Source organism: Geotrypetes seraphini, chromosome 6 (genome assembly GCF_902459505.1).
Source record: "Geotrypetes seraphini chromosome 6, aGeoSer1.1, whole genome shotgun sequence".
Taxonomy (NCBI): domain Eukaryota; kingdom Metazoa; phylum Chordata; class Amphibia; order Gymnophiona; family Dermophiidae; genus Geotrypetes; species Geotrypetes seraphini.
Window position 1 is genome coordinate 142,554,364 of NC_047089.1, and position 27,378 is coordinate 142,581,741.

Below are 27,378 nucleotides of genomic sequence, written 5' to 3' on the forward strand. Positions count from 1 at the left end.
ATTCCCTCCCCTCAAACCAGACCTTCCCCAGTCCACAGCTGCACCCCTGGAAAGTAGCCTAATTGTTAGTAGTGGACTGAAAACCAGGGGAATTGGGTTTTATTCCCACTGCAGCTCCTTGTGACTCTGGGCAAGTCACTTAACCCTCCATTGCCCCTTGTTCAAAATAAGTACCTGTATATAATATGTAAATGCTTTAACTGTAACCACAGAAAGTCAATATATCAAATCTAATTCCCTTTCCCTGGGAAGGAATCCTTTTGGTTTAGGAGTAGGAGGTCAGGAAGAGGTCCCTTCTGCTCTTGTCTCTTCCAGTTCCAGCAAAGAAAATGGTGCCCATGATTCCTAGTTGTAATCTCAACAGTACTACCATTGTCAACCTTCCATATAAGGGCTTTTTGCCAGAGCCAGACAAGGTAGGAATATAGGGAGACCACTCTCAACCCCCACAACTAGACCACTAGGATCCCCTCTGGGTAAGTTTTCTGGGGCTGCCCATGAAATGAGTGGAGGGCTCAGACAGATGCAGGACTTTGTTAGTGGGAGTGGTGCAACTGATAATTGGGAAGGTCTGGTGTATGGAGGTTCAGATTAGGGAGTGTAATGTGGGATGATCAGGTGGTCTGGTTTAGGGAGAGCTACTGATCTGAGAGGAGGGGTGACTGGGCTCAAAAACATCTTGTGGCAAAGTGCTAGTTTGGACAAGAGATAAGTGCAGCCTTACCTCGTACCCAAACTATCACCTTGCCATAACATGTTAGTAGGTCAGAGAAGATGTAAATCTCAACATCAAAATGTCAGGTCAGATAACATATTCCCCTTCTGAAGTGGAGAATAAACGTGGAACATCCTGGCCTATAGACTGCCCAGTCCACACTAATGAGGGCCTTTTTCAATGAAGATCTTTAGTTAGTTAGTTTATATGGTGGATCAGTAATTTGGATAACCATCAGTTCAAAAATTGCCCTATGATGAGCACAGATAATAAGGAAGCAAATCAAGAGAAGATTTAATTGATCCCAATATGTAGCAAAATCAAGTGATAGAAGATAAAGAAAATGATCATTAAAGGGTAATAATAGCAAAGTAGACTCAATGAGTTTTGTGTAATATTCATATAGAAGTTATTCTTTGATTGTCAAACTTTCTCCAGGTAAGAATTGGTTTGTACTGCAGCCTGACTTGTGTGTCGTAGATCAGTGTCCTAAGTAGGTAGGCATACAGTATTCTCAAAGTTAATAGCCATGATTTTTAAAATACTTGGCTCGAGCAACAACATCATTGGAATAGTCACTGTTTTTGGTGCTAACATCTACATCAAGATTCATGATGCGTGAAGGGCCAATATTGAAAGCAGCTATTCCACCTGAAATGAAAAAAAGGTTTAGAGAAAACTAGTTGCTGCTTTTTCGTTTTTTGTTACACTACAATTTTATTTAATATAAACATACAGCTCTAGCAATAAAATAAGGGTCATGTAATGACATGTATTCCAACTGTTTTTTGTTAGAATGCAGGCATATAGAATCATTGATGTTAGAAGAAAGGCCAGTTAGTCCATCCAGTTTTTTTGTACCTGTCTACTGTGTTACCATAAAACCTATTTGATCCCTAGTCCTCTCTATTCTTTGCCTTACAAAAACAGAAAAACTATGTAATCCATCTACAGTACATGTCATATCTGTATATAGCCCTCCTTAACAACCAACATGGTCCTTTTAAGGTAGTCACAAGGTACTGGTTTAGTATGGGGTCTATTTCCGAAAGTGAGATAAGATTTTGCAGTTACAACATTGTAATTGTCACAGTTAATGTGTCATACCCACATAAGTTCTGCAATAACTGATGGGGGCATCAGCAGCATTTTCTCTTTCAGTTATTGCAGAGGAAAACATTTCATACTTAGAACCATGGCTTTGCAGGTAGCTACACCTCTTGAGGTGGCATTATGTGTCTGCTTCATCAGAAACATAATACGTGATAACTCCATGTTAATTGTAAAGCACATTCTTTACTTATTCCATGTCCCCCTTCAGCATTAGGGGGTCGATATTCAAAGTGATTTAAGTGGCCATGCTGTTTAGATCACTTGTGTGGGACTTAACTGGATAGTGCCACTGAAAATGCCTGGTTTGCAGTAGAGGTCTGCACATGAACGGGGATCGCTGGGATCCCCCCGAGGTCAACGGGACTTCCACGGGGACCCCTCCCAGGCCCACGGGACTCCCACAGGGATGGACCCGGCGTTGCTATCCCGAGGCCTACCTAATTTCCAGTCCGGCGCTATGAGCTCCTAACGAATCAGCAGCAACAGTATCTGTCACATAGGCAGTGAGCTCAGCACATAGGCACACAGATTCTGTGTGCCTACGTGCTGAGCTCACTGCCTACATGACAGAGATTGTTGCTGCTGATTCATTGGGAGGTGTCACGTGCAGGCTAGAGCGGGAGGACAGCCTGCATAATGGTAGAGCGGAAGGACAGAGTCCTCCTCTCCCTCTCCCCCCCCCACCCCCCTCCGGAACAAGGTCACTGCACGAGCAGAAAGCATCAGCACCGAAGTAAGTCTCTTATTAGGAGTAGTATTGTTGCTAATCCTTTTCATGCCTGTTATTGGAGCCCAGCTGTGCTTCACCTCATGGCTCTTCCAGGTATAGAACAGATGCTTTATTTTGTGCAACATAAATGTTTATCTTAGCCATGGGGGAAGCCACTGCCTGCCCCTGGGATCAGTAGCATGGGATGTTGCTACTATCTGGGTTTCTGCCAGGCTAGATGGACCATTGGTCTGAACCAGTATTTTTCCTGAAGCTGTCATAGCCCAGTCCAAGTGATTGAAACTGGTTATTCTTCCCTATCATAGTACAGAGATTCATATTACAGTTTTAAAATCAAACCTGGTTTAATTTTTGTAATCTTGTTCAGGTACAAAGTTGCTTCTGAATTCTCTGCTACACCTTACAAGGCTGAAATAATATTATCGAACTCTGTACGAATTTTTATTTATAGACTATTTTAACATTATTTCTCTAATTTTGTGGGACCAAAAATCATATACCTGAAATTGTCACCATCTCCTTTCAAAATCTTTCAGTTTTGGTTCATTTTACTGAAAAGTATTACTTTATTTTAAATTTCTATGTGAAAAAATATTTCCTCCCAAGCAGATAAGTGTTTTTCAGCTGTTCCTTGTTCATTGTTAAAATACAATTAGTTCAGCAACTCTTCCCAGAATATACCATGCATCCTTCAAATATGTCACCAGGACTCCATAAAAAAAGCACAACTTCCGCCAAAGTAAGTCTATTATTAGTAGGAGTAGTATTGTTTATTGCCTGTTTTCATCTTAACTTCCCCACTCCCCATCCCCTGATTTGTGTACTGTAAATACACGGCAGCTTTTCAGAGCCTCTTCTGTTTGCCTAAGGCTTGATGGTTCCCTTGGAAGGGCAGTGCAATGGAGGGACGGAGGGGATTCCTTGCGGGGATGGGCAGGGATGAAGGGAAATTATTGCGGGGATGAGCAGGGACAGAGGGGATTTCTGTCCCCGTGCAACTCTAGTTTGCAATTAACATGTGTTAGCTGCACAAGCTAATGCGCATTCCCGTGCAAAGGGTAAACTCGACGGATGGGTTATATTCTTGAAATCATGAATTTCTGGCAAAGATGTCACACATCTTTCAGCTCTGCCTCTTTCCTCAGTGGGCTGTGCCATCTCAGTTTCTCATCTGCAAGTGAGCTGAGAAGGTGTCTTTCTTATCTGCTCTGAATCTATTTTATTATTTTCAGGGGGTTTTATCCAAATCTTTAGGCTTTCGGTGCTCAAAAGGACCCCAGTAACCATGGGACATCTCTGCCTGGGAAAAGAAGCAGACTTTATGAGCAGACGTCTGCAGCTAACAAGGCAACCTGTTTCAGGAACCTATTTAGCTGACCTGCATTTTCATTTGTGGAGCTCGGGGACCATTTACCTGAATGCTAGGCTCACCTGTAATTTATCAGGCACTTGAGTGCAGGCTTTTTATCCCCATGGCGGTCCAGGAAGGGCTTTAGCCGGTACTGTCTGCATTTCCCTCCCCCATCGTGGTGATGGCTTTGTGGGGGTCTGAGTTCTCGGTCTAACTTCAGTCTGACTGGCAGTCTGAAGACTGTAGCTTTGTGGACACTTTAAGAGACATATTTCTTCTCGAGATACCAGATGCATTGTGAGTTGAAGGCAGACATAGCACCACTATAGAAGCAGTACAGCACTGAGTATTTTTTTGTGTGTGTTGGGGGGGGAGTCTCAGAATTTAAGTTTTGGTGGTTTCAGGATCTATCTGTAGGGTCTCCCACTTCCCAAAAACCCTTTTAGGATTTTTTGTACTTGGATGTAGAACCCCTGGGCCATTTTTTTGGGTACCAAAACGCTGCCATGGTGGCCATCTTAGAGATTCCTGATTTTAGAATAAGTCTCTATCTGCATGAAAGCACCTTGATTTGAGTTAAAATTGAGTGTAATGGAATCATCAGATCTTTCTACCCCTGTATGCCAGGATTACACTGTATGGTTGGATGAGTAGCGTCTTTGCGCCACATGCCGCTGAGCACATGGGGGGGGGGGGCAGAAGCCATGTGCTTAGCCTCCTCTTGGTACCACAAGGGCTGGGAAAGCACAGATGGCTCATTTTTCAGGGAGAAAATCCCTTCCAGAGCCCTTGGATGGTGAATTGGCAAAAGCAGATGTGTGGATGCCATAGAGCCCAAGAAAAAACATGGTGAGTCTCTGAAGGATCCCTTGAGGCTTCCTATTCAGGGCCTTACCCCAGATTATGTGAGTCTTATGTGGAAAGTTTATGTAAATTGTTTGGAGTCCTCCTGCAGCACCTAAGGGTGCGCTGCTGTCTGTGCAAGGGTGTCTATCCTCACAGAGTGCACTCCCCCTCAAAGAAGGTTGCCAATCAGGAACCTGAAGACCAGTTAGAGAAAGACTGGGCAGACTGGGGGTCGGAGTCCATACCTTTACTCCCACAGAGTGAATCCTTCCATTTAGGAGATTCAGGGTCTTAGAATAACACCAGCAGACAAGAGGTGGAGGTAGCCCTTGACCAGAGGGAGTACCCAATGGTACACTGGCTTTTCAAGCCGACAGCCTTGCTGAAAGTTATTACTGACTCTCTGCAAGAGTTAAACCTTGAACCTCCACAGACCTCTGCAGCTCAGTGCAGTTATGATTGGCTCTAAGACTCAGACCATATTTTTTCTTTCTCATCCTGATATTACTATTGCAGTTATGGAGCACTAGGAGGCCCTGGAGGGCTCCTTACGGATTGCTAGGACTATGTCAAAGCTGATTCCCATAGCTCCTGAGTTGCAACAATTATTTGTTCAAACTAAAATGGATTTGTTGGTGATCCAGGTTACCAAGCATGCTTCCTTCCCTAGTAAAGGAGCAGTGATTTAAAAGGATGCACAGGGTAGATGTGGGCCTCAAAAAGCAATTTGAGGCCTTGGCTTTGGGGATTAAGGTAACAGCAGCGGCCTCGTTCATGGCGCATTTGCCATATCAAATTACATTGTACTCCTGTTTGAATGATGATGTTTTCCCCCAGTTGGTAATGAACATAAGAATTGCCATACTGAGACAGACTGAAGATCCATCAAGGACACTGTAAAAGAGGACTCAGGACTGAGTGGAAATGTTTTGAAGAAGGACCTAAGGACAAATTGCAGGGGTCTAGGACACAAATAAAACTGGCAAACAGGACTAACAGAGAACAACGGAATCCAGAGGGACAACCAAAAATGAGGAAACAGGCTGAGGACGAAACAGACGCACCACAGGAGGAGGATGACTGAGATGAGGCTTGGGGACTGGCAGCTCCCGAGGGGGTCGCCAGGAGCACCAAACCACGAGGAAAACCAGCAAGAAAGGCGAACAACTGGGACTTACACTGCCTATACACTAATGCTAGGAGCCTAAGGGCTAAAATGGGAGAGCTGGAAGTATTAGCCAGCACAAAGGGCCTAGACATAATTGGAGTCACAGAAACGTGGTGGACTGATGACAACGAATGGGATGTGGCTTTACCAGGGTTCAAACTCTAAAGGAGAGATAGGTCACACAAAAAGGGTGGAGGAATAGCGCTATATATAAAAGATTCCATACCTTCAACCAGGATGGAAACAACAATAAGGGCGGATGACTTGGAATCACTATGGGTTAAGCTACCAGGAGGAACAGGAGCGGACATAAAATTGGGTCTGTACTATCGCCCACCTGCCAATCGGAAGAAATCGACCAGGACCTGGAGGCCGAACTGAGACAGTTATGCAAAAGCGGAAGTGTGGTGGTGATGGGGGACTTCAATCACCCGGGAATAGACTGGAGCATCGGACACTCGAACTGCATGAGGGAGACCAAATTCATGGAGGTCATGAGGGACTGTTTCATGGAACAGCTGGTCACGGAACCAACACGGGGAGATGCCATTCTTGACCTAATCTTCAACGGACTAGGGGGACCTGCTAAGGAGGTGGCGGTACTAGCCCCACTAGGAAACAGCGATTACAACACGATCCAGTACAGGCTAGAAACTGGATCATCAAAGGTGAAAAGAATCACAACGACAGCACTCAACTTCAAATAAGGAAATTATGATGCCATGAGGAAAATGGTGGGGAAGAAACTCAACGATACCGCAAGGAAGATGGAGTCCGTAGAAAAAGCCTGGACCCTACTCAAGGGTACGGTGCTCGAAGCACAGAACCTGTGTGTCCCCAAGTTCAGGAAAGGGTGCAAAAAAAATAGAACAAAAAACCCAGTGTGGATAACAAATGCAGTGAAAAAGGCGATAAGTGATAAGAAAGCATCATTCAAAAAATGGAAAAAAGACCAGACAGAGGACAACCAAAAGGAGCATAAAAAACACCAAAAGGAGTGTCACCAAGTGGTTAGGAAAGCAAAAAGAGAATATGAAGAAAGACTGGCAGGGGAAGCAAAAAACTTCAAATCATTCTACAGGTACGTCAAGGGGAAGCAACCAGCTAGGGAGGAAGTGGGACCCTTGGATGATGGAGACAGAAAGGGAGTGGTAAAAGAGGAAAAGGAGATAGCGGATAGGTTAAATGAGTTCTTCACGTCGTTTTTCACAAGGGAGGACACAATCAACATTCCGGAACCCGAGGAGATCGTAAAAGGAAATCAGGATGAAAATCTGGTTCAACTAGAGGTGAGCAAGGTGGATATCCTCAGGCAGATAGACAGGCTAAAGAGCGACAAATCGCCAGGTCCGGACGGCATTCACCCAAGGGTACTCAAGGAACTAAGGAACAAAATAGCTGAGCCACTTCGACAGATATGCAACCTATCCTTAAAAACTGGAGAGATTCCGGAGGACTGGAAAATAGCAAATGTCACGCCCATCTTTAAGAAAGGCTCAAGGGGAGACCCGGGAAACTACAGGCCGGTGAGCTTGACCTCGGTCCCGGGAAAGATGATGGAAGCGCTGATTAAGGACAGCATCTGGGAACACATCGAAAACAATGGGCAGCTAAAGTCGAGCCAGCACGGCTTCTGCAAGGGCAGGTCATGCCTCACGAACTTATTATATTTCTTTGAGGGGGTAAACAGCCAGGTGGATAAAGGGGAATCCATAGACATCATTTACCTTGATTTCCAAAAAGCCTTCGACAAGGTACCACACGAAAGACTGCTAAGGAAGCTATGGAACCATGGGGTGCAAGGGGTGGTCCACCGATGGATCAAAAACTGGCTGGCGGACAGGAAACAGAGGGTTGGAGTAAAGGGCCATTACTCAGATTGGCAATGGATCACGAGCGGAGTTCCACAGGGGTCGGTGCTGGGACCGCTTCTGTTCAATATATTTATTAACGACCTGGAGGCGGGAACAAAATGTGAGGTTATTAAATTTGCGGATGACACTAAACTATACAGCAGGGTCAAAACCATGGAGGACTGCGAAGACCTCCAAAAAGATCTGACAACGCTGGAAGAGTGGGCCAAAAAATGGCAAATGAGCTTCAACATAGGGAAATGCAAGGTCATGCATGTTGGGAAAAAGAACCCAATGTTCACTTACAAGGTGGGGGGGGATCACCGCTAGGGGTGAGCAACCTTGAAAGAGACCTGGGAGTGATGGTAGACACAACATTGAAGGCGTCGGCGCAGTGCGCCACAGCCTCAAGGAAAGCGAACAAAATGTTGGGTATCATTAAGAAAGGTATCACGACCAGGACGAAGGAAGTCATCCTGCCACTGTATCATGCAATGGTGCGCCCGCACTTGGAGTACTGTGTCCAGTACTGGTCGCCGTACCTCAAGAAGGACATAGCGGTACTTGAGAGAGTCCAGACAAGAGCAACTAAGCTAATAAAGGGTATGGGGGACCTCTCATATACTGACAGACTGAAAAAGCTGGGGCTTTTCTCGCTGGAAAAGCGACGACTTAGAGGAGACATGATAGAAACCTTCAAGATCATGAAGGGCATAGAAAAAGTGGACAGGGACAGATTTTTCAAACTATGGGGAACCTCAAGTACAAGGGGGCACTCAGTGAAATTGAGAGGGGAAAGGTTTAGAACAAATGCCAGGAAGTTCTTTTTCACCCAGAGGGTGGTGGATACATGGAACGCGCTACCGGAGGATGTGATAAGCAGAAGCACGCTACAGGGCTTCAAAGAAGGTCTGGACAGGTACCTGGAGGACAAAGGGATTGAGGGGTACAGATAAGAGTAGAGGTGAGGTAAATGGTAAAATTAGTCAGAGACCACTGTTCAGGCAGTGGGCCTGATGGGCCGCCGCGAGAGCGGACCGCTGGGCGAGATGGACCTCTGGTCTGCCTCAGCGGAGGCAACTTCTTATGTTCTTATGTTTCCAACAATGGCCAACCCAGATCCCAAGTACCTATAAGTGGTTTTCACACCATTGAACAACAAACCCTTAGCAGTACATCCTCTGATTTTTAGATTCATGAAGGGCCTTTACAGTACCAAGCCACCTCTGAAACCTCACCCACTATCTTGGGACCTTAATGTGGTGCTTTCAGGACCCCAGGCAAGTCACTTAATCCCTCATTGCACACCGGGACAGATAGGGAAAAATGCTTGAGTAAACTTGAATGTAAACCACTTATGCTATAAGTGGTATATACATAAATAATCTAGGTTCAAGAATTTACACTAGTCTATGGCTAGTATAAATGAGGCCTTGTAACTAAGGTGTATCAATCAGTCTATATGGCCCTCAGAGATGCCACCCAGGGATCAATATGATCATATCCCTTGGCTTTACACACCCTATCGTCATCGGGTCAATATCAAATGTGAAAATGATATAAACTTTTTTTCTTTTTGCTTTTTACTTTTACTTATTTTACTCGTGTGTGTTAAACTCTCTTTGCTAATTTTAAAACAATAAATATGGCTAATGAGTTTAAGGTCGATACTTAGCTTCACCGGGATGGTTAGTAGCTGTTGGTAAGGGATACATATGCCAACACGTTTCACCCCTAAAAAGGGGGTTTCTTCAGGGCTACTATCCCTTTTGTGTTAATTTTACACGGCTGGCCACCCGATCCCTGGGTGGCATCTCTGAGGGCCATATAGACTGATTGATACACCTTAGTTACAAGGTATAAAGGGTGATCTACAACATCACCTTGGGTGAATAATTAATAGCACCTTGTAAAAGAACACTGTTCAAGCCGATTGTTCTTAGTATAAATGAGGTGCATTTTTTTTTACCTATTACACTATAAGAAAAAGTAGGTGTTGACTTTTCTTTACAGAACAGACTCTAAATAGGTGCATTCTTGACACCTCTGTATACAATTACAGTATGTATTTGCACTTGTTTGGCATGTACAGATTTTTAAGCTAAATTTACATATAGTTAAATTATTTTAAAGTATGCATATAAATGGTACTCCCCCATTAAGTATTTGTGCTCAGTCAGGGCAGACTTGCTGACATACAGATTGCACTTATATAAATTTATCCACACATTTTATAAAAACTTGTTTCTACAGGTAAAGCAGGGTTTTACCCATGCAAATGCTTTTGAAAATTACCCTTTAATTGTGATCTAATTTATGATGGTCTACGGTATATTTCCTGGATGTGTCAGTCATTTGGATTAATTTGTTCTTGGAATGCATACCTTTAAGCTGCTCCTCTTTTGTCCACATTGGAAACTTTGTCTGTATTGCTTCAATCATATCAACTAGAATTTGTGTACCCTGAAAAATATGTTCTTCACTGTTCCAGGATTCATCAGAAGTATGATTTTCTTTGTAAATCTAGAAAATAGATAAGAACTTTGATTTTTGTATAAGTCATCTAGGTCAGGAGAGAGATATCCAAGTTGGGCTGTTCAAAATACGCAGTGTATTAAACAAAAGGCTCACTGAATATGGAAGCTTTTGCAAAAAACATTTAATACAGAAATATATTGCTACCTTAAGAATCAAATAAATACATACTTTTTTACAGATGAGCAAAGAACAACTCATTCAATTTCCAGCCTAATCTATTTCAATCTACTAGTTCCTTAATATTTGCCCCCAGTTTGGAGGATCACCAACAGGTCAGGTTTTCAGGCTATCCCTAATGAATATTCAGGAGAGAGATCTGCATTCCTATTACCTCCATTCTATTCAAATCTGTCTTCTGCATCTCCATTAGGGATAGCCTGAAAACCTGATTCATTGACTAGTTAGACACACGTACTTTTCCTGCAATCACTCTGAACTCATGAATTAGTTTAGCAAGTTTTTCATGATGCCGAGTGTCAGTTAATTATGCCTGACTATACAGGATAATTTAGAGGCAGTATTCACTTGAGCGCAGGCTGTATGGCCCCGGATTGATCTTCGGACTTTAGCGGGTGTTGGTTGCATTTTTTCCTCCCCCCCCCCAATAAACTTGTGCAAAACTTGGGGATCTGAGGATCCAGGCCAGACTTCAGCCTGACTGGCAGTCTGAAGATACAGGCATCTGGACCTTCGCATGTATGTCTGAGGCAGAAGTCTTCACAATTTGTTAGCTGGAATGGCAACTCAGCAGTTCCCAGCACCAGAAATGCACAGTGAATATAGGCTATTGCAGCCTATGGGAGAAAGGGGGGGGGGAGGGTGGAAGGGCTGAAAATCAACATTTTGGGGGTTTCTGGAGCCATGGTTTAGATTTCCCACCTCCAAAACCCATTCTTATTTTTTAACTTTTAATATTGCTCCTCTGGGCCAGTTTTGGTGCAAAATTGCTGCTGCAGTGGCAGCAGCCATCTTGGATTTCTCAGTCCATCTCAATCTGCCTCATAAACAACTCAATTTTAATTAAAATAATTAGATATGGATTCCTCAGGCTGTTTTACCGGTAGCGCATCGGACATTGGCGCGTCAACAATTGCGTGCCGATATCTATGCGCAGGACAAATGCATGCCACTAGTTCAGCTGCTTTTATGCATTACTGTTAGCGTTCGGGGGACCCCCCCCCCCCCCACTACACTTATAATTGCTCACGCTCCTGCTGGGGGAGGTTCCCACACTACACGCGAAACCCCCACACTACACTGAAAACCCCCAAACAGCAAGAGAACGGAAGTTTTCACTGTATTGGGGGGTTACCACTCCTAAAACTAATGAATTATGCCCTATTGGAAACCATAGGAGGGACCTACCTAGACACTAACAGGTCTACCCACTGCACTCATACAAAGACCCACCCATTCATAAGAACATAAGCAGTGCCTCCGCCAGGTCAGACCATAGGTCCATCCTGCCCGGCAGTCCGCTCCCGCGGCGGCCCAAACAGGTCACGACCTGTCTGAATCACCAGAAGGGGCTCCCTTGCCACCTTGGTTTCTCATTGAAGTCCTATCTTCCCATCGAAGTCCTAACCCTCCGGTCTTGCACATGCACGACCTGGTTGGGTTTCTATACTTATTACCTGGTTAGCTTTCTATACTTGTGTTACATCCCAGCTCCTCCCTCAGTATCCCACGATCCCTTTACCCCTCAGGAATCCGTCCAATCCCTGTTTGAATCCCTGTACCGTACTCTGCCTGATCACTTCCTCTGGTAGCGCATTCCAAGTGTCCACGACCCTTTGGGTGAAAAAAACTTCCTTGCATTTGTTTTGAACCTATCTCCCTTCAGTTTCTCCGAATGCCCCCTCGTACTTGTTGTCCCCTTCAGTCTGAAGAATCTGTCCCTATCCACCTCTCTATGCCCCTCATGATCTTGAAAGTCTCTATCATATCTCCCCTGAGCCTCCTTTTTTCCAGATAGAAGAGCCCCAGCCTATCCAACCTCTCGATGTATGGGCAGTGTTCCAGCCCTTTTACCAGTTTCGTTGTTCTCCTTTGGACTCTCTCAAGTATCGCCATGTCCTTCTCGACGTGTGGCGACCAATACTGAACGCATTATTCCAGATGTGGACGCACCATCGCTCGATACAATGGCATGATGACTTCCCGCGTCCTGGTTGTTATGCCCCTCTTTATGATGCCCAGCATCCTTTTGGCTTTTTTCGAGGCTGCTGCGCACTGTGCAGATGGCTTCAGTGATGCATCCACCAGCACACCCAAGTCTCTCTCAAGTCTGCTGTCTCCCAACAATGCCCCCCCCCCACCCCCACAAAAAACAAGAAAAAAAGTGGAGAAAAGCCTCAGTTCATCTTCATATGGCAAAAAACTCCACTTATAAACAACCATTAAGCAAGGTCCAAAATGTATCAGTTCACTCAGCAGTGAGAAACACTATAGTAGCCCTCGTAGGAACCACCTCAAAAAAGAAATCTAGCACGCCAAATTACAAAACTTAAAAAAATGTGAGTAAAGCAGGCAGCACATATGAGTTTTAAACACAGTCAGTGGTAAGCAGGAAAAAACAAACACACACTTAGCTGCAGACGGTATCCAGGCTGTCTTCCATGCATCCAAAAGTGCACTCACCAAACCCCCCAATGGGAGCGTGACCAGTTATATGTGTACTGGGGGGTTCCCCCAACCCCCTCAGAACGCTAATGGTAATGTGTAAAAGCGTGGAACCAGTGGCACGCAATTGTCCTGCATGCAGATGTCGATGTGCAGTTGTTGGTGCGTTAATGCCATTGACACTTTCGTCGGTGTACCATTTTATTCCTATATCATGCCAAATGATGGATGGCAGGCTGAGGAGCATCTGTGTTCCATGTGCCACAGAACATGTGAGGGGGCAGAAGCCTTAGGCTAAGCCTCCTCTGATCCCTTTAAGGTGGTGAAGTCACAAGTTGTTCAGAGCCCTCAAACAGCGACATGGCGGTTACAGTATAGCACTACTGCGCATGCCTCTAGGCCAAAGAGGAGACACAGGAAGTCCCTGCAGGGGTCATTGGAGCATCCTTTACAGGGTTTTACCCCTGATTTTGTGAGTCTGATATTTGAAGTCTATCTAAATTATTGAGGTCTGCAGTATGCTCTATCTGAAGAATCATCAGTGGTTGTGCAGGGGAGTTTACCTTCCAAGAGCACAGTTTTCCCAAACAAGTCCTTGCTCAAGAACCAGAGGTCCAGTCAGAAGGGGGACTGGAAAGACTGGGGATCGGACTCTAAGCCTTTGATATCACACAGTGTCTCCTCAGTTTTAGAGGAACCAGGATCTCAGGCTGGGGCCATTAGGAGTCTGATAGCAGCCCTGGGCCTGGTGGTATGACCCAACAGTCCATCATCTCTTTAAGCTGGCATGTTTATTGCAAATCATTACTGAGGTGCTGCAGGAATTCAACTAGAGCCACTTCAGACCTCTACTGTTCCATGTTTGGTTATGAGCGGCACTAAGGCTCAGACCACATGTTTTCCCTGGCATCCAGATATTACAGTTATGTTCATGGAGCAGTGGGAGAAGGTTCCTTGCGGATAGGCAAGACCATGGCAAAGTTGTACCCGATGGCTCCAGATTTCCAGCAGCTATTTTTGTATTTTGGATTTGATGGTAGCTCAGGTTCCCAAGCATACTTCCATGTCCAGTGAAGGAGGAGGGATTTTTAAGGATGTGCAGTTGAGGCCTTGGAATTGGAACTAAAAGCAGCAGCAGTAGTATCTTATATTGCATGCTATAATAGTGCATCAAACCCTGGTGGTGGAAAACAATACTTTCCTCCAGTTGGTTATCGCGGGATGGATTATGTGGCAGATGATCTATATGACATTTTCAGGGTCATGAGCAAAGTTTCTGCTTACTCTATCTCTGCCCACAGAATGATTTGGGTAAGGCAGTGGGCAGGAGATTCAGCTTCTAAAGCCACGTTGAGCAGGCTCTCCTTTAAGGGGCAAATGCTCTTAAGTACGGGATTGGACGATCTCATTGCCAGTGTGGCTGATTGCCATCTTAAAACTTTGCCAAACAGTAGGCCACATACTCCCAGGGGATCTGGTCGGAGTAATTTCCGTGGCTTTCTAAGGTCTCACCACTACACAGGGGTTTCTTTGCACAACGATGGGCTCTTGACAGAGGTTTGGTAGCTCCAAGTTGGGCGTAAGCCTCCATTCCCCATCCCGTAGCATCCTTCAAGAAGCATCAGTGACGCCAAGTCAGCAGCTGGTCCTCCATACAAAGGAGGCAGGTTGATGGCTTAATGTGTACCTTGGGCACAAATTTGCTCAGACTGCTGGGTACTGGACATAAGAACATAAGAATAGCCTTACTGGATCAGACCAATGGCCCATCAAGCCCAGTAGCCCTTTCTCAGGGTGGCCAATCCAGGTCACCAGTGCCTGGCCAAAACCCAAGGAGTAGCAATATTCCATACTACCGATACACGGCAAGCAGTGGCTTCCCCCATGTCTTTCTCAATAACAGACTATGGACTTTTCCTCCAGGATCTTGTCCAAACCTTCCTTAAAACCAGCTATGCTATCCGCTCTTACCACATCCTCTGGCAACGCGTCCCAGAGCTTAACTATTCTCTGAGTGAAAAAAAATTTTCTCCTATTGGTTTTAAAAGTATTTCCCTGTAACTTCATCGAGTGTCCCCTAGTCTTTGTAATTTATGACGGAGTGAAAAATCGATCCACTTGTACCCATTCTTCTCCACTCAGAATTTTGTAGACTTCAATCATATCTCCCCTCAGCCGTCTCTTTTCCAAGCTGAAGAGCCCTAACTATTTTAGTCTTTCCTCATATGAGAGGAGTTCCATCCCTTTTACCATCTTGGTCACTCTTCTTTCAACCTTTTCTAATGCCACTATATCTTTCTTGAGAATTGAACGCAATACTCCAGATGGGGTTGCACCATGTAGCGATACAGGGGCATTATAACATTCTTAGTCTTTTTAACCATCCCTTTTTTAATAATTCCTAGCATCCTGTTTGCTTTTTTGGCCACTGCTGCACATTGGGCAGAAGGTTTCATCGTATTGTCTACGATGATACCCAGATCCTTTTCATGGGCGCTAATCCCCAAGGTGGACCCTAACATCTGGTAACTGTAATTCAGGTTATTCTTCCCAATGTGCATCACTTTGCATTTGTCCACATTAAATTTCGTCTGCCATTTGGATGCCCAGTCTTCCAATTTCCTAAGGCCCACCTGCAATTTTTCCACAATCCACATGCGTTTTAACAATTTTGAATAGTTTAGTGTCATCTGCAAATTTAATCACCTCACTCACCATTCAAATTTCCAGATAATTTATAAATAAGTTAAATAGCACCGGTCCTAGTACAGACCCCTGTGGCACTCCACTGTTTACTCTCCTCTATTAAGAGAAATGACCATTTAACCCTACCCTCTATTTTCTATCCAATAACCAATTCCTAATCCACAACTGAACTTTGCCACCTATCCCATGACACTTTAAATTTCTTAGGAGCCTCTCATGAGGAACTTTATCAAAAGCTTTCTGAAAATCTAGATACACTATATCAACTGGCTCACATTTATTCACATGTTTATTCACACCTTCAAAGAAGTCAAGCAAATTTGTGAGTCAAGATCTCCCTCGGCTGAACCCATGCTTACTCTACCTCATTAAATCACGTTTGTCTATCTGTTCCAAAATTTTATTGTTTATAATTGTTTCTACCATTTTGCCTGGAACTGAAGTGAAGCTTAACAGTCTGTAATTTCCTGGATCTTTCCTGGAGCCCTTTTTAAAAATTGGCATAACATTGGTCACCCTCCAATCTTCAGGTACTACAGACAATTTTAGTAGCAGATCACTAACAGCAGGTCAGCAATTTCATGCTTGAGTTCTTTTAGTACCCTGGGATATATACCATCCCGTCCTGGTGATTTATCACTTTTTAACTTGTCGATTTGGCTTAGTACATCTTCCAGATTCACCAAGATTTCTTTCATTTCCTCCACATCATCACCCTTGAAAACTATTTCCAGTTCAGGTAGATCTTTTACATCTTCTTCCGTAAAGACCAAAGCAAAGAATTCATTCAGTCTTTCCGCTATGGCCTTATCCTCCCTGAGCGCCCCTTTTGCTCCTTGATCATCCAACAGTCCCACAGATCCCCTCACAGGTTTTCTGCTTCTAATGTACCTAAAAAAATTGCTTTGAGTTTTTACCTCTTTTGCAAGTTTCTTTTCATATTATTTCTTAGCTGTCTTTATCAATGCTTTGTATCTAACTTGACAGTCCTTATGTCCCCTTCATTGTAGCTCCTTTCTATCCCAACTCCTGTAAACCGTGCCGAGCTCTACCATTGTGCAGAGGATGCGGTATACAAACCTAAGGTTTAGTTTTGTTAGTTTAGTTTAGTTTCTTCTTATTTTCTTCATTCAGTTCCTTTTTCCATTCTTTAAAGGATTTTTTTGTCTCTAATAGCCTCTTTCACTTCACCTTTTAAACACACTGGCTCTCGTTTCATCTTCTTTCCAACTTTGCTGATACGTGGAATACATCTGGTCTGGGCTTCCACAATGGTATTTTTAAATAACATCCACACCTGGTTTACAGTCCTAACCTTTGCAACTGATCCTTTTAGCTTCTTTTTAAACATTTTCCTCATTTTATCATAGTCGCCCTTTCGAAAATTAAATGCCCCTACAGTGGATTTCTTTTGCGATGTTACTCCCGGTATCAGCTCAAATTTGATCACGTTATGATCACTGTTTCCCACTCAACATGCAGGCTACAGACATCCCTCTCCTGGAGAGTGCTATACACTTATCCCGGTCTAACTGGTATACAGAGGCAACAGAGTGAAGAGAGGGAGAGGGACATCTATAGCCTGTATGTTGAGTGGTACCGGTAGAAAGTTGAACATGGCTGGATCCTTGCTGAAGCGAAGTCTCCCTTTCCGTTTTCTGCTTTAACATACAATGTTGTGGGAGCTGTGATTAACAGCACATGTTAAGTCTGAGCGATCTTCTGGGACTAGATCTTGTGAGTGTGTACCATCTGGGACTGTGCTTTTAGAGTATAATTTGTATCAAACTGAAAACAGTGAACAGACTGAGTAGCACCTATTTTGGAATTTTTTTTTAGACCCATGAAGCCCTTTAACTGAGGTCTTTTTTTTCTCCAAAAATTTATTTTGTTAAAGGTGCTCCTCGGTGGGAGAGAGTATTACTCTAGCACTGTTCCAGTCTGGATATTTTTCACTCTGTTGGATCTGTATACCAGTTAGACCGGGATAAATGTCTAGCATATGTCTTTTTTTTTTGGTATGTAATTGAAATCACCCATTATTATAGTATTGCCCATTCTCCAGCTTTCCTAATCTCTGAAAACATATCTTCATCTGTCTGCTCATTTTGTTCCAGGGGATGGTAATATAACTACCTTTATATTCCTTCCCTTCATACATGGAATTTCTATCCATGAGGATTCCACACATGCAGAATGTTTATTTTATTTGATTCAGTTCTCTCTTTAACATAGTGCAACCCCCCTCCAATTTGATCTACTCTTTCCTTGCGATATAATTTGTACCCAGGTAACACAGTGTCCCATTGATTGGCCTTCTTCCACCAGGTCTCCCAGATGCCTATTATATCTATCTCATTCAGTGCTATATACTCTAACTCTCCTATTTTATTTTGTAGCATTTGCATACAGACACTTCAAATTGTGTTTTTTCCTTGCAACTACAGGCTGCTGAGAAGACAAGAAAAATTTGATTCTTTTACTCTGTCTTCCTCTTAAACCTGCCTGGCTTTCTTTCACCATTATTGGAACCTCTCTACCGGGACTCCCTAAATATTCTGTTTCAATAGTATCCTCCAAGGATACCTCACACCAAACCATCTGCTCCTGGGCAACATCATTTGAGAGGGTTAAAAACTTGAATTCTTTCATCCCTTGAGGGGCTTATTTGTGGACTCTCTGGATAGATGGTCAAATTTCAAGAAAGAGTGAAAAGGCTTGTAGATTCCAAGCCGTAGAGCCCTTACCAGCGAAAGACTTGGGCTTGGGCAGTTACTCTGTTTACTTCATTGTTCCCAAAAGACACTCAGAAGTCTAGAGCCTGATATTAGATTTGAAGTCAGTCAATGCAGCACTAGTGCGCTCAAAAAAAATTAACATATTACATTTATCCACAAGGCTAATTTTATTTCTTTATATAAAAATGAAAAATGCACAAAATTTTACCTAAAACAAAGCTTAGAGGTCGGCCCACCTCGCTGTTTTTTAAAAATTACCGCTAAGCTTAACAGTATATTGTAACTCATGTGCACTCGACAAATAATCAACAGTCTATGACATAAGAGCCACCTTTGATGCAGATAGAAACTTATTTTGGTGGCTGGCCACTGGCCGAAGAACAAATTGCTTCTGTTCTTTATCTTTTGTCAAAGTATCATTGTATATTTCAATGAGGCTAATCCCTTGTTCTGCTGCATCATTAACAACAGTCAGTTTGGATGCTTGATTCCAAAGTTCCTTGAAAACTGGATTGGCAATGGAGAATGATGAGGGGAAAAGAATTGTCCCCGCCCCATCCCACAGACTCTGTCTCCACCCTGTCCCCGCAGACTCTCTCTCCATCCCCGCCCCTGCGGACTTTTTCTGATCCCATCCACACAAGTATTGAAATCATTTTTATTAAAGTATAAAAAGGAACAATATGCTGTACAACTGTCATTTTTTAAATCACAAATACAGAAAAAGGAAGCAATATCAGAGGGAAAGCTTTTCAGCCATGGAAGGCAGCATGTTTACCATACACTGCCGATGGCCCGAAAAATGAAAGAGCGGCTGTAGTGATGGATCCCACCATCTTTTCTCAACTACCCTTTCATCCAGCATCTCTCTCTCCTTCCCCACCACCCTAGGGTCTATCATCTCTCCCCTTCTCTTCCCAACTGCCCTCCTATCCAGTATCTCTATTCCCCCTCCCTGCACACAACCTCTTGGATCCAACTTCCTTTCCCTCTCTCCATCCCATTGTCCACCATCTTTCCCCCCATCCTCTGTTTTCAGACCCATTATTTCTTCCTCTTCACCTCCCCCCCCCCCCCTCAGTTCAGCACATACCCTCACTTTGGACCCACCTTCCTCCTCCCCTCCATCCATACCTCCTTCCTTTTACTTCTAATAGCTATACCAGGGCCCCCCCCCCAAAGCCTGCATGCTTTCCTCTTCTCTGCACCATCATCCGGCGTCCCCCTGGCCTCACTTTAAAAACAAATTACAGCCTGCAGAGGATTGTCAGTGCACTTTCCCTCTGCTGTGATCTGCCCCAGACCAAAACAGGACATTAGGTCAGAGGAGGGGCGAGACCGCGGCAGAGGGAATGTGCACCAGCGATCCTCCACAGGCCATAATTAATTTTTAAAGTGAGATCAGAAGGTGAATCGGGCAGCACTAGCTCACGGGTCTGGCGAGTTCAGACGGCTTCCCTCCCTCCCTGCTGCTGGCACAAACCTTACAGAGTGAGCCATTAAACATAGGCTTGCTCGACAATGCTCGTGGTCTTTGATCCTCCTTATGACGCAACTTCCTTTCTTTGCAAAAAAAGGAAGTTGCATCATAAGGAGGAGCCCAGCAGAGGGAAGGCTGCAAGCACCATCCAGCAGCCCTATGTAGAGATTAGCTCACTCTGCAAGGTGTGTGCCAGTGGCAGGGAGGGAGGGAAGCCAGCTGGAGCCGCTGGACCCACAAGCAAGGAGAGTGGACTGGAGCCAACAGACCCATGAGCGAGGAGGGTTGGACTGGAGCTGCTAGACCCACAAGGGGAGGGCCTATAGCCACTGGACCCACGATGGTGGGATATTGGGGAGCTGTGGTAGGTGGGGTTCCCTGCTAGAACAAAGCATTTTACCACTCCACGGAGCGGTGAAAAGGTTTGTCCCCATGCCGGCGGTGAACAGATATAAATTTTGCTTGTTCCTGCGGTTTTACTGCAGTCGCCTGTGGTTAGCCGCGGGAAAGTGTCACCATGTCATTCTCTAATTGTCAGTTTCGCTTTTGTTGATCCTCCTTCTATAAAGAAATTAAAAAATGACTATTCTCTGTGTTATAAGACTTTCAAAGATCACTGGTTCCATTTCATCGGTACGCATGAGACATCATGAAATGTCTGGCAACAGTGGCTGCTGTAAGTTTTGCACCATTCTTAGCATTGTTTCTGGTGCAATTCTGTTATCACAAAAGGCAAGTGCTGCTAGGTGTTCGAACAGAAACCATAGATGTCTGAAAGTGGCTGTGAGCGCCTTGTTTGCAAGTTTTATTTGTGTAGTTTCTTCAGCCTCCTAACGTTGGTATCCTGGCTCGATCCTATACTGCCCTCACTGACTCACACGCCAACTTATAGCTTTCGAGTAAAGGTTTTCCTTCGTCATAGTGATGAAAATTGACCAGTTGAAGAACATCCAGTCCACTTGGCAGTCTAGCAATTGACAGCTGACAGACTGATTTTCCAAGGAGCCAGTTTTCAGGTGCAGATCGAAAACTACATGACAAATATAAACTAATTATGCGCAGTCACCTACATATACAACACCCAAGCAAACAGTGCATGCTGGGGTGACCTCTAAATATTGTCTAATCAAGCTGAAATTTGACACATGAGTAAGACATACCAAGTGGACAAAAATAAGCCTTGTAGAGACATGATTTGACAAGGTTGATTTTTTTGCACACTACCTTGAACCACCCTACTGGGCAGATTTATCAAATATCAAAGAAAGAAAAGAGAAGTTAATTGTGAATTTATAATATGTGTGACGATAGGCAGACTGGATGGATGTGAGGAATGGCCTAGTGGTGCCTCAGAACCCTGAAGTTGTGGGATCAAATTCCAGTGCTGCTCCTTGTGACCCTGGGCAAGTCACTTAATCCTCCATTGCCCTGGGTACAAAATTGGTATCTATATATACATACCTACATACACATAATACTTTGAATGTGTAACCACAAAAAGGCGGTATACAAGTCCCATTCCCTTTATCTGCTGTCATTTTCTATGTTACTGTGGAGCTCAAGCTATTACAAATTAAATTCACTCAGGAATTGTGTGATAGCACAAATGTTTTAATCATACTACAAATATGTGACTATGGCCTGGATGCACTACAGATACCGACTGGATCACTGTTGGCCAATTCTCTGGCTGATTCTGGATGAGCGATCGATGCACTACCAAGTTTGCATTCAAATGATTTGCATGGAGGTGCATATCATTTGCATGCAAACCTGACAGATCAATTACTCAGTGAGCGATTGACACATGCACAGCGCCCTAACAGTTACAGGGGAAGCAGCCTTATGTTATTGCTGTTAAGGCTTCTTTTTTTTAATGGCACAGATCTGCCCCATAAAAATAAGCCCCCTGCGCTGATAGCCCTCTCCAACGACCCCCCATGGCAGCAAAAATGGCAGGAGGGTGCCTACTGACCCTCCCTCAACCATCCCCTACTCTCCCCCCTTCCTCCCCCCCATAAAAGGCAGGAGGGATGCTCACTCCCGCCTACCACTGGATGCTCCCTTGAACCCCCCAACTCCCCAAACCCCCTTTTTAGGAGGAAGGGGGAGGGGAGGGGATAGTTGGGGGGGCCTCTGTTGGCAGGAGAGAGTGGGCATCCCTCCTGCCAATTTTTTTTGGGGGAGGGGATTCCTGGTGCCATATTCATCAGGGAGGGCCGACATCATTAGTGGGGTGGGGGACTTTTTTCTTTTTTTTATGGGACAGATATTTTGCATGTGTAACATACCAGCTATTTTTTTTCTGATCGCTAAAACCCCTTTTTTGAGGGGGGAATAGCCAAGTGATATTTGTGCATCAATTGCTTGGCTACTTTGCATGGAGTTTTAGCTAATTTGCATGGCCAGATCATAAAATGGGCACTCGAGGGGAAAAACACATGGTGGGTTGTTTTGTTCATCGGGTCGGAAAAAGCAATCACTAAAGCTGTGAAAACAGGTTTAGTGACAATCGATGACTTTAGTGCATCTAGCCCTATGAGGCTCATTTTCAAAGCACTTAGACACACATGGGTTGCTATGGTACTTTGTGTGTATAAATGTTTTGAAAATGAGCTTCATAGTCACATAATTGTATGATTAAAATATTTGTACTATCACACAATTCCTGAGTGGATTTGATTTCTGATGGCATTTTCAGGATTTTTCTTTTTTTTTTCAAATCAGTGTTAGCACATACCTGCATCAAACCAAAGTTATTGTTCTTGTTACCCCAACCATCATTAAGGGCTGTTCCAGCACGAGACTCCCGAGAAATGACTCCAGCAATCACAGCTGGATCTATGTGTAGCTTTTTGCCAACTTCTTTAATTGACGTTTTGTATTTATTCATGTTGTCTAGGTCATTTTTAGCAATCTTTTCAGAGGCAGGAACGCCTGTAGCAAAACAAAAGTAAACTTAATTTAGAAATGGCCTTTTCTAGTTTTTCTATTGAAACTAAAAATTTGTATTGTAATAAAATCAGTTATGCGGTTACTGGTATTTATTCTCATTTTGCAACACATGTGCAATTTATGTGATTTGGTTTATGAAGGCTGCCATTTTTCTTTCATTCTAATCTCCATCTAGTTGGGCTTGGCAATTTCAGTTTATTGATTAAGAGTTCTATGGGAAGTCTTACCTGAGACTATCTCCTGATACCATCCCCCAAAAGCAGCAACCATACCACAACAGCAGCAATTTGCCCTACCATTTGAGGCTTAAGTGCATTACAATTGTGGGGAAGAGGAATTTGGATTTAGCTCATGCCTTTCCAGTAGTACAAGGCAAGTATTTCATATCCCCAGAGGGCTTTCAGTCTAAGTTTGTATCTGAGATAATTTGCCCAAAGTTACATGAAGCATCAGTGGGAGTTAAACCCTGATTTCCCTGGGTTCAGTTTTCAAAGATTCACATGTGGTTTTATCTGGTTATCTTTAAAGGATATATTTAGTAATATGTGTTAACCAGTTAGTATATGTTAATGCACTTTAATGTGCATAAACACAATTTAAAATATGTTAAATAATGCAAGCCCTATTATTCTTAATGGGATCTATTTGTCTTAAATATGTGTTTAAGTCAAATTAAGAAGCATTCATGTGCTTTAACACACAATAATGGTTAATGCATGGTACTAAATGAAGCCTTAGGTTGCCCATCTACACCCTCCCAGCCATTGAAGCCCTCCCCAGCCCATCCTCCACCAAATGGCCATATACAGACACAGACCATGCAAGTGTGCCCAGTACTGGCCTTAGTTCAATATTTAATATTATTTTCTCATTCTAGATCCTCTGTATTCATCCCACGCTTCTTTGAACTCCGTCACCATTTTCCTCTCCACCACCTCTCTCAGGAGCGCATTCTGGAGGGTGGTAGATGCCTGGAATGCGCTCCCGAGAGAGGTGGTGGAGAGGAAAACGGTGACGGAGTTCAAAGAAGCGTGGGATGAATACAGAGGATCTAGAATGAGAAAATAATATTAAATATTGAACTAAGGCCAGTACTGGGCACACTTGCATGGTCTGTATCTGTATATGGCCATTTGGGGGAGAATGGGCTGGGGAGGGCTTCAATGGCTGGGAGGGTGTAGATGGGCTGGAGTAGGTTTTGACGGAGATTTCGGCATTTGGAACCCAAGCACAGTATCGGGTAGAGCTTTGGATTCTTGCCCAGAAATAGCTAAGAAGAAAAAATTTAAATTGAATCAGGTTGGGCAGACTGGATGAACCATTCGGGTCTTTATCTGCCGTCATCTACTATGTTACTGTTTGAGTGGCTGTAGTTGCCCATCTAAACTTAGCTACTCTACTGAGCTGGCTGTCTAGCTTTAGTTAGCTAAGTTCAGTTAAGTAGCTGTGATAGCCAGTTAAGTATAAATAATCTTAGTAACTTAACTTTAGGACAGATTTTAAGTTACTCAGACTTATCCAGCTGAACTTAGGGGTCCTTATACTAAGGTGCGCCAATATATATATAGCATGTGCTCATGACTAGCGTGTCTGAATGCCGCGCAGCCCATTGTAAACCTATAGGCTGCAAAGCACTTAACACACACTAATTTGTTAGCACACACTACGAGGGGTTGCTGAAAAGTTCTCACCCCAACCAACAAAGTTGGGGCAGTCTCCATCAAGGGCTACACACTTAATAGTCCAGTGATTTTTCCACTCCATATTTTTCAGACAGAATGAAAAAAAGTGGAAAATTACTGGACTAAGTGTATAGCCTTGATGAAGATTGCCCCAACTTGGTAGGGCTGAGGACTTTTCAGCAGCTTCTCGTAAATCCACTGACACACTTCAGTAAAAGAACCTCTTAGGCAGCCAGCACTGTAAAATCAATTCCAACCAGCTGACTTTTTAGCAGATTCTACTGCTAAATAGCACATGCATATTTTTCCTTGTACAGGACAGGTACAAACAAATTTTCAAATTGAAAGCATGTACATATTTCTGTTTTGAAAATTAATCCAGTGCAATTTTTGTGATTAAATGTATCCTTGATCATCTGGCATGAGCAGTTTGGGGGGATATTTTAATGTGAATATGTATATATTTTGAAAAGCATGCACAAAATACAAATAAATCTCAAATCTGGTCTCCAGAAATGCCTCCATGCAATCTGAGCAAAGTTATTTATGTACAGATTGTATATACATAGCTGTATGCATAGAAAAGGCAATTCTATAACATAAGCACTATCATTTACATGCCCCTTACATGCCTAAGATGCTCCCCTATCCTATCGTATTATCCCTTCTCCTCTTTCCTATAAAAGATTGTAGTTCTATCCCCCTTCCCTTATGTTTCGATTTGCCATGTAATTACCCAATGTCCTAATGCTATGTAATTGATTTATAATTGAATTTTATAATTTTATTGTAATGTACACCGCTTTGACAGTTTTAAGGTGGTATATCAAATTTTTAATAAACTTGGAAATTTGTTTTAGACATCTGAAATTTGACATTTAGATGTCCATATTGCATGGAAGACCAAATCCCAATTTTATAAAAGGTGGTATATGGATGTTTAATACTGCAATATGTCCATATGGCAAGGGGACATGATCTGGGTATGTTTTGGGCAGAACTAGAAAGGGGTCAAAATATGGATGCCCAGCTTTGATTACAGAATGAGAAGTCCATGCCTAAAAATATGGATGTTGTTATTTATACCTTTTACTTGGGGCTCCTTTTACGAAGCTGCGTTAGGGTATTAACATGCAGAATAGCGCACGCTACATTGCCACACACGCTAGACGCTAACGCCAGCTTTGAGCTGGCATTAGTTCTAGCCGCATAACGTGTGGTATAGGGCGCGGTAATATCCTGCATGCGCTATAAATGCTAGCGCACCTTAGTAAAAGGAGCCCTTGGTATGTCCAGGTTTTGGCTGCGGGTGGATAAAAATCAATGATTAAAAAAATTTTAAATTTTAAAAAAAAATTTAGAACAGATTTTGTTTAAATTGGATTTTTTTTAAATAAAATGCTTTCTTGAAGAATAATCTGTCTAATGATAGTTTTCTATTTAAAATACATTAGAGTCCAAAAGTTATTCATCATGAAATCAGGAAAATTTTTAATTATGTAGTATGAGGCTGTATATTTATAAAATGTTTAAATTTTTTGGTAAATTAATTCCATTAATCCATTCATAAAGTCAAAGGCATGATTTAAATCAAGTCTTTCTGATTGGTTATTTAAATCAAATCCATACACCCAAACAGGAGATTCTACCTCCTCAAGGTAGAACAAATGAAAACAAAAGAGAAGCCATGTGGTGCTCAATCTTTTAATACACTCAAGACCCGACATGTACGTGTTTTGGCCATAATGCCTGCCTCGGGGGTCTTTTCCTCAGTGTGGAGCACTATTTTGCAAACGTTCTCTGCTCCTGTTGAAGGAATGGTGCCTGCAGGCAGCTCCCCTGCTCTTGGCTGTAGTGGTCTGATTTTCTCAGTCCTTTCAGTCCTCCCTTTTGTTTTCCTTTAAATCAAATCCACCTTGTCTGAGCATATGTCTACTGGAGAGATTAAAGGCATGACACCTCCTTAATCCCTTAGATATTGCTGCTTCCCTTCCTCTTCCCTAAATATAAAACCAGCAAAGAATACCAGGCTTAATGACAGCTTCAGGAACTATGGACATTCTTAAGAGAGCAGCCTGTAGATCTGAAGAGAAGCAGCTTGATAGAACATAGAAACATGATGGCAGATAAAGGCCAAATGGCCCATCTAGTCTGCCCATCCACAGTAACCATTATTTCTTTCTCTCTCTTTGAGAGATCCCATGTACCTATCCCAAGCCCTCTTGAATTCAGACACAGTCTCTGTCTCACTCTCCACCACCTCTTCCGGGAGACTGTTCCACGCATCTACCCTTTCGGTAAAAAAGTATTTCCTCAGATTACTCCGGAGCTTATCACCTCTTAACTTCATTCTATGCCCTCTCATTGCAGTTTCCTTTCAAATGACAGAGTCTCGACTCATGCACATTTATATTACGTAGGTATTTAAACATCTCTACCTAGAAACAATACTAGTAATAACAATCTAAATAGATAAATAACTGCAGCAAAAATGTTATAAGCCAAGTGGTGGAAATATCCTTTGAAAAACCATTTAAGTAAAGTGGATAAAAAAGCCTCAAATAGTTTTATATGCAGATGGAAACCCAATGAGTTTTTTAGCCGTTCTTAATCTGTATCATAGGCAAAAAAACTCCACTACTTCTCTAAATGTAATCTTTCAAAATAGGAAAATATTTCACCACTGTGCACAGGGAACAAGAAAAAGAACCTCCAGGAAGGTTACACTTATCTTCACAGCTGTTGATGTAAGCCAGGATCGCGATCCAAAAACACAACGATCTTCCTACAGTCACATTTCTGGCATTGAAGTGAAGACAAGGAACCGAAGTCCAAATCCAACAAGGCACTTGTTTCACCAATGAATGGCTGCTTCAGGGAA

At 43.2% G+C, this 27,378-nt stretch overlaps 1 protein-coding gene across 1 annotated transcript; it reads right to left on the reverse strand.

Moving 5' to 3' along the window:
* Window positions 1-664: 664 nt before the first annotated feature.
* On the reverse strand, window positions 665-27,378 carry LOC117362047 (lysozyme g-like). The gene is made up of 4 exons (XM_033947785.1): window positions 27,229-27,378; window positions 22,601-22,797; window positions 10,161-10,299; window positions 665-1,366 (listed from the first exon to the last, which is right to left on the reverse strand). The coding sequence occupies exons 2-4, from the start codon at window positions 22,751-22,753 to the stop codon at window positions 1,236-1,238; spliced, it is 423 nt and encodes a 140-aa protein (XP_033803676.1). The 5' UTR covers window positions 22,754-22,797; window positions 27,229-27,378; the 3' UTR covers window positions 665-1,235.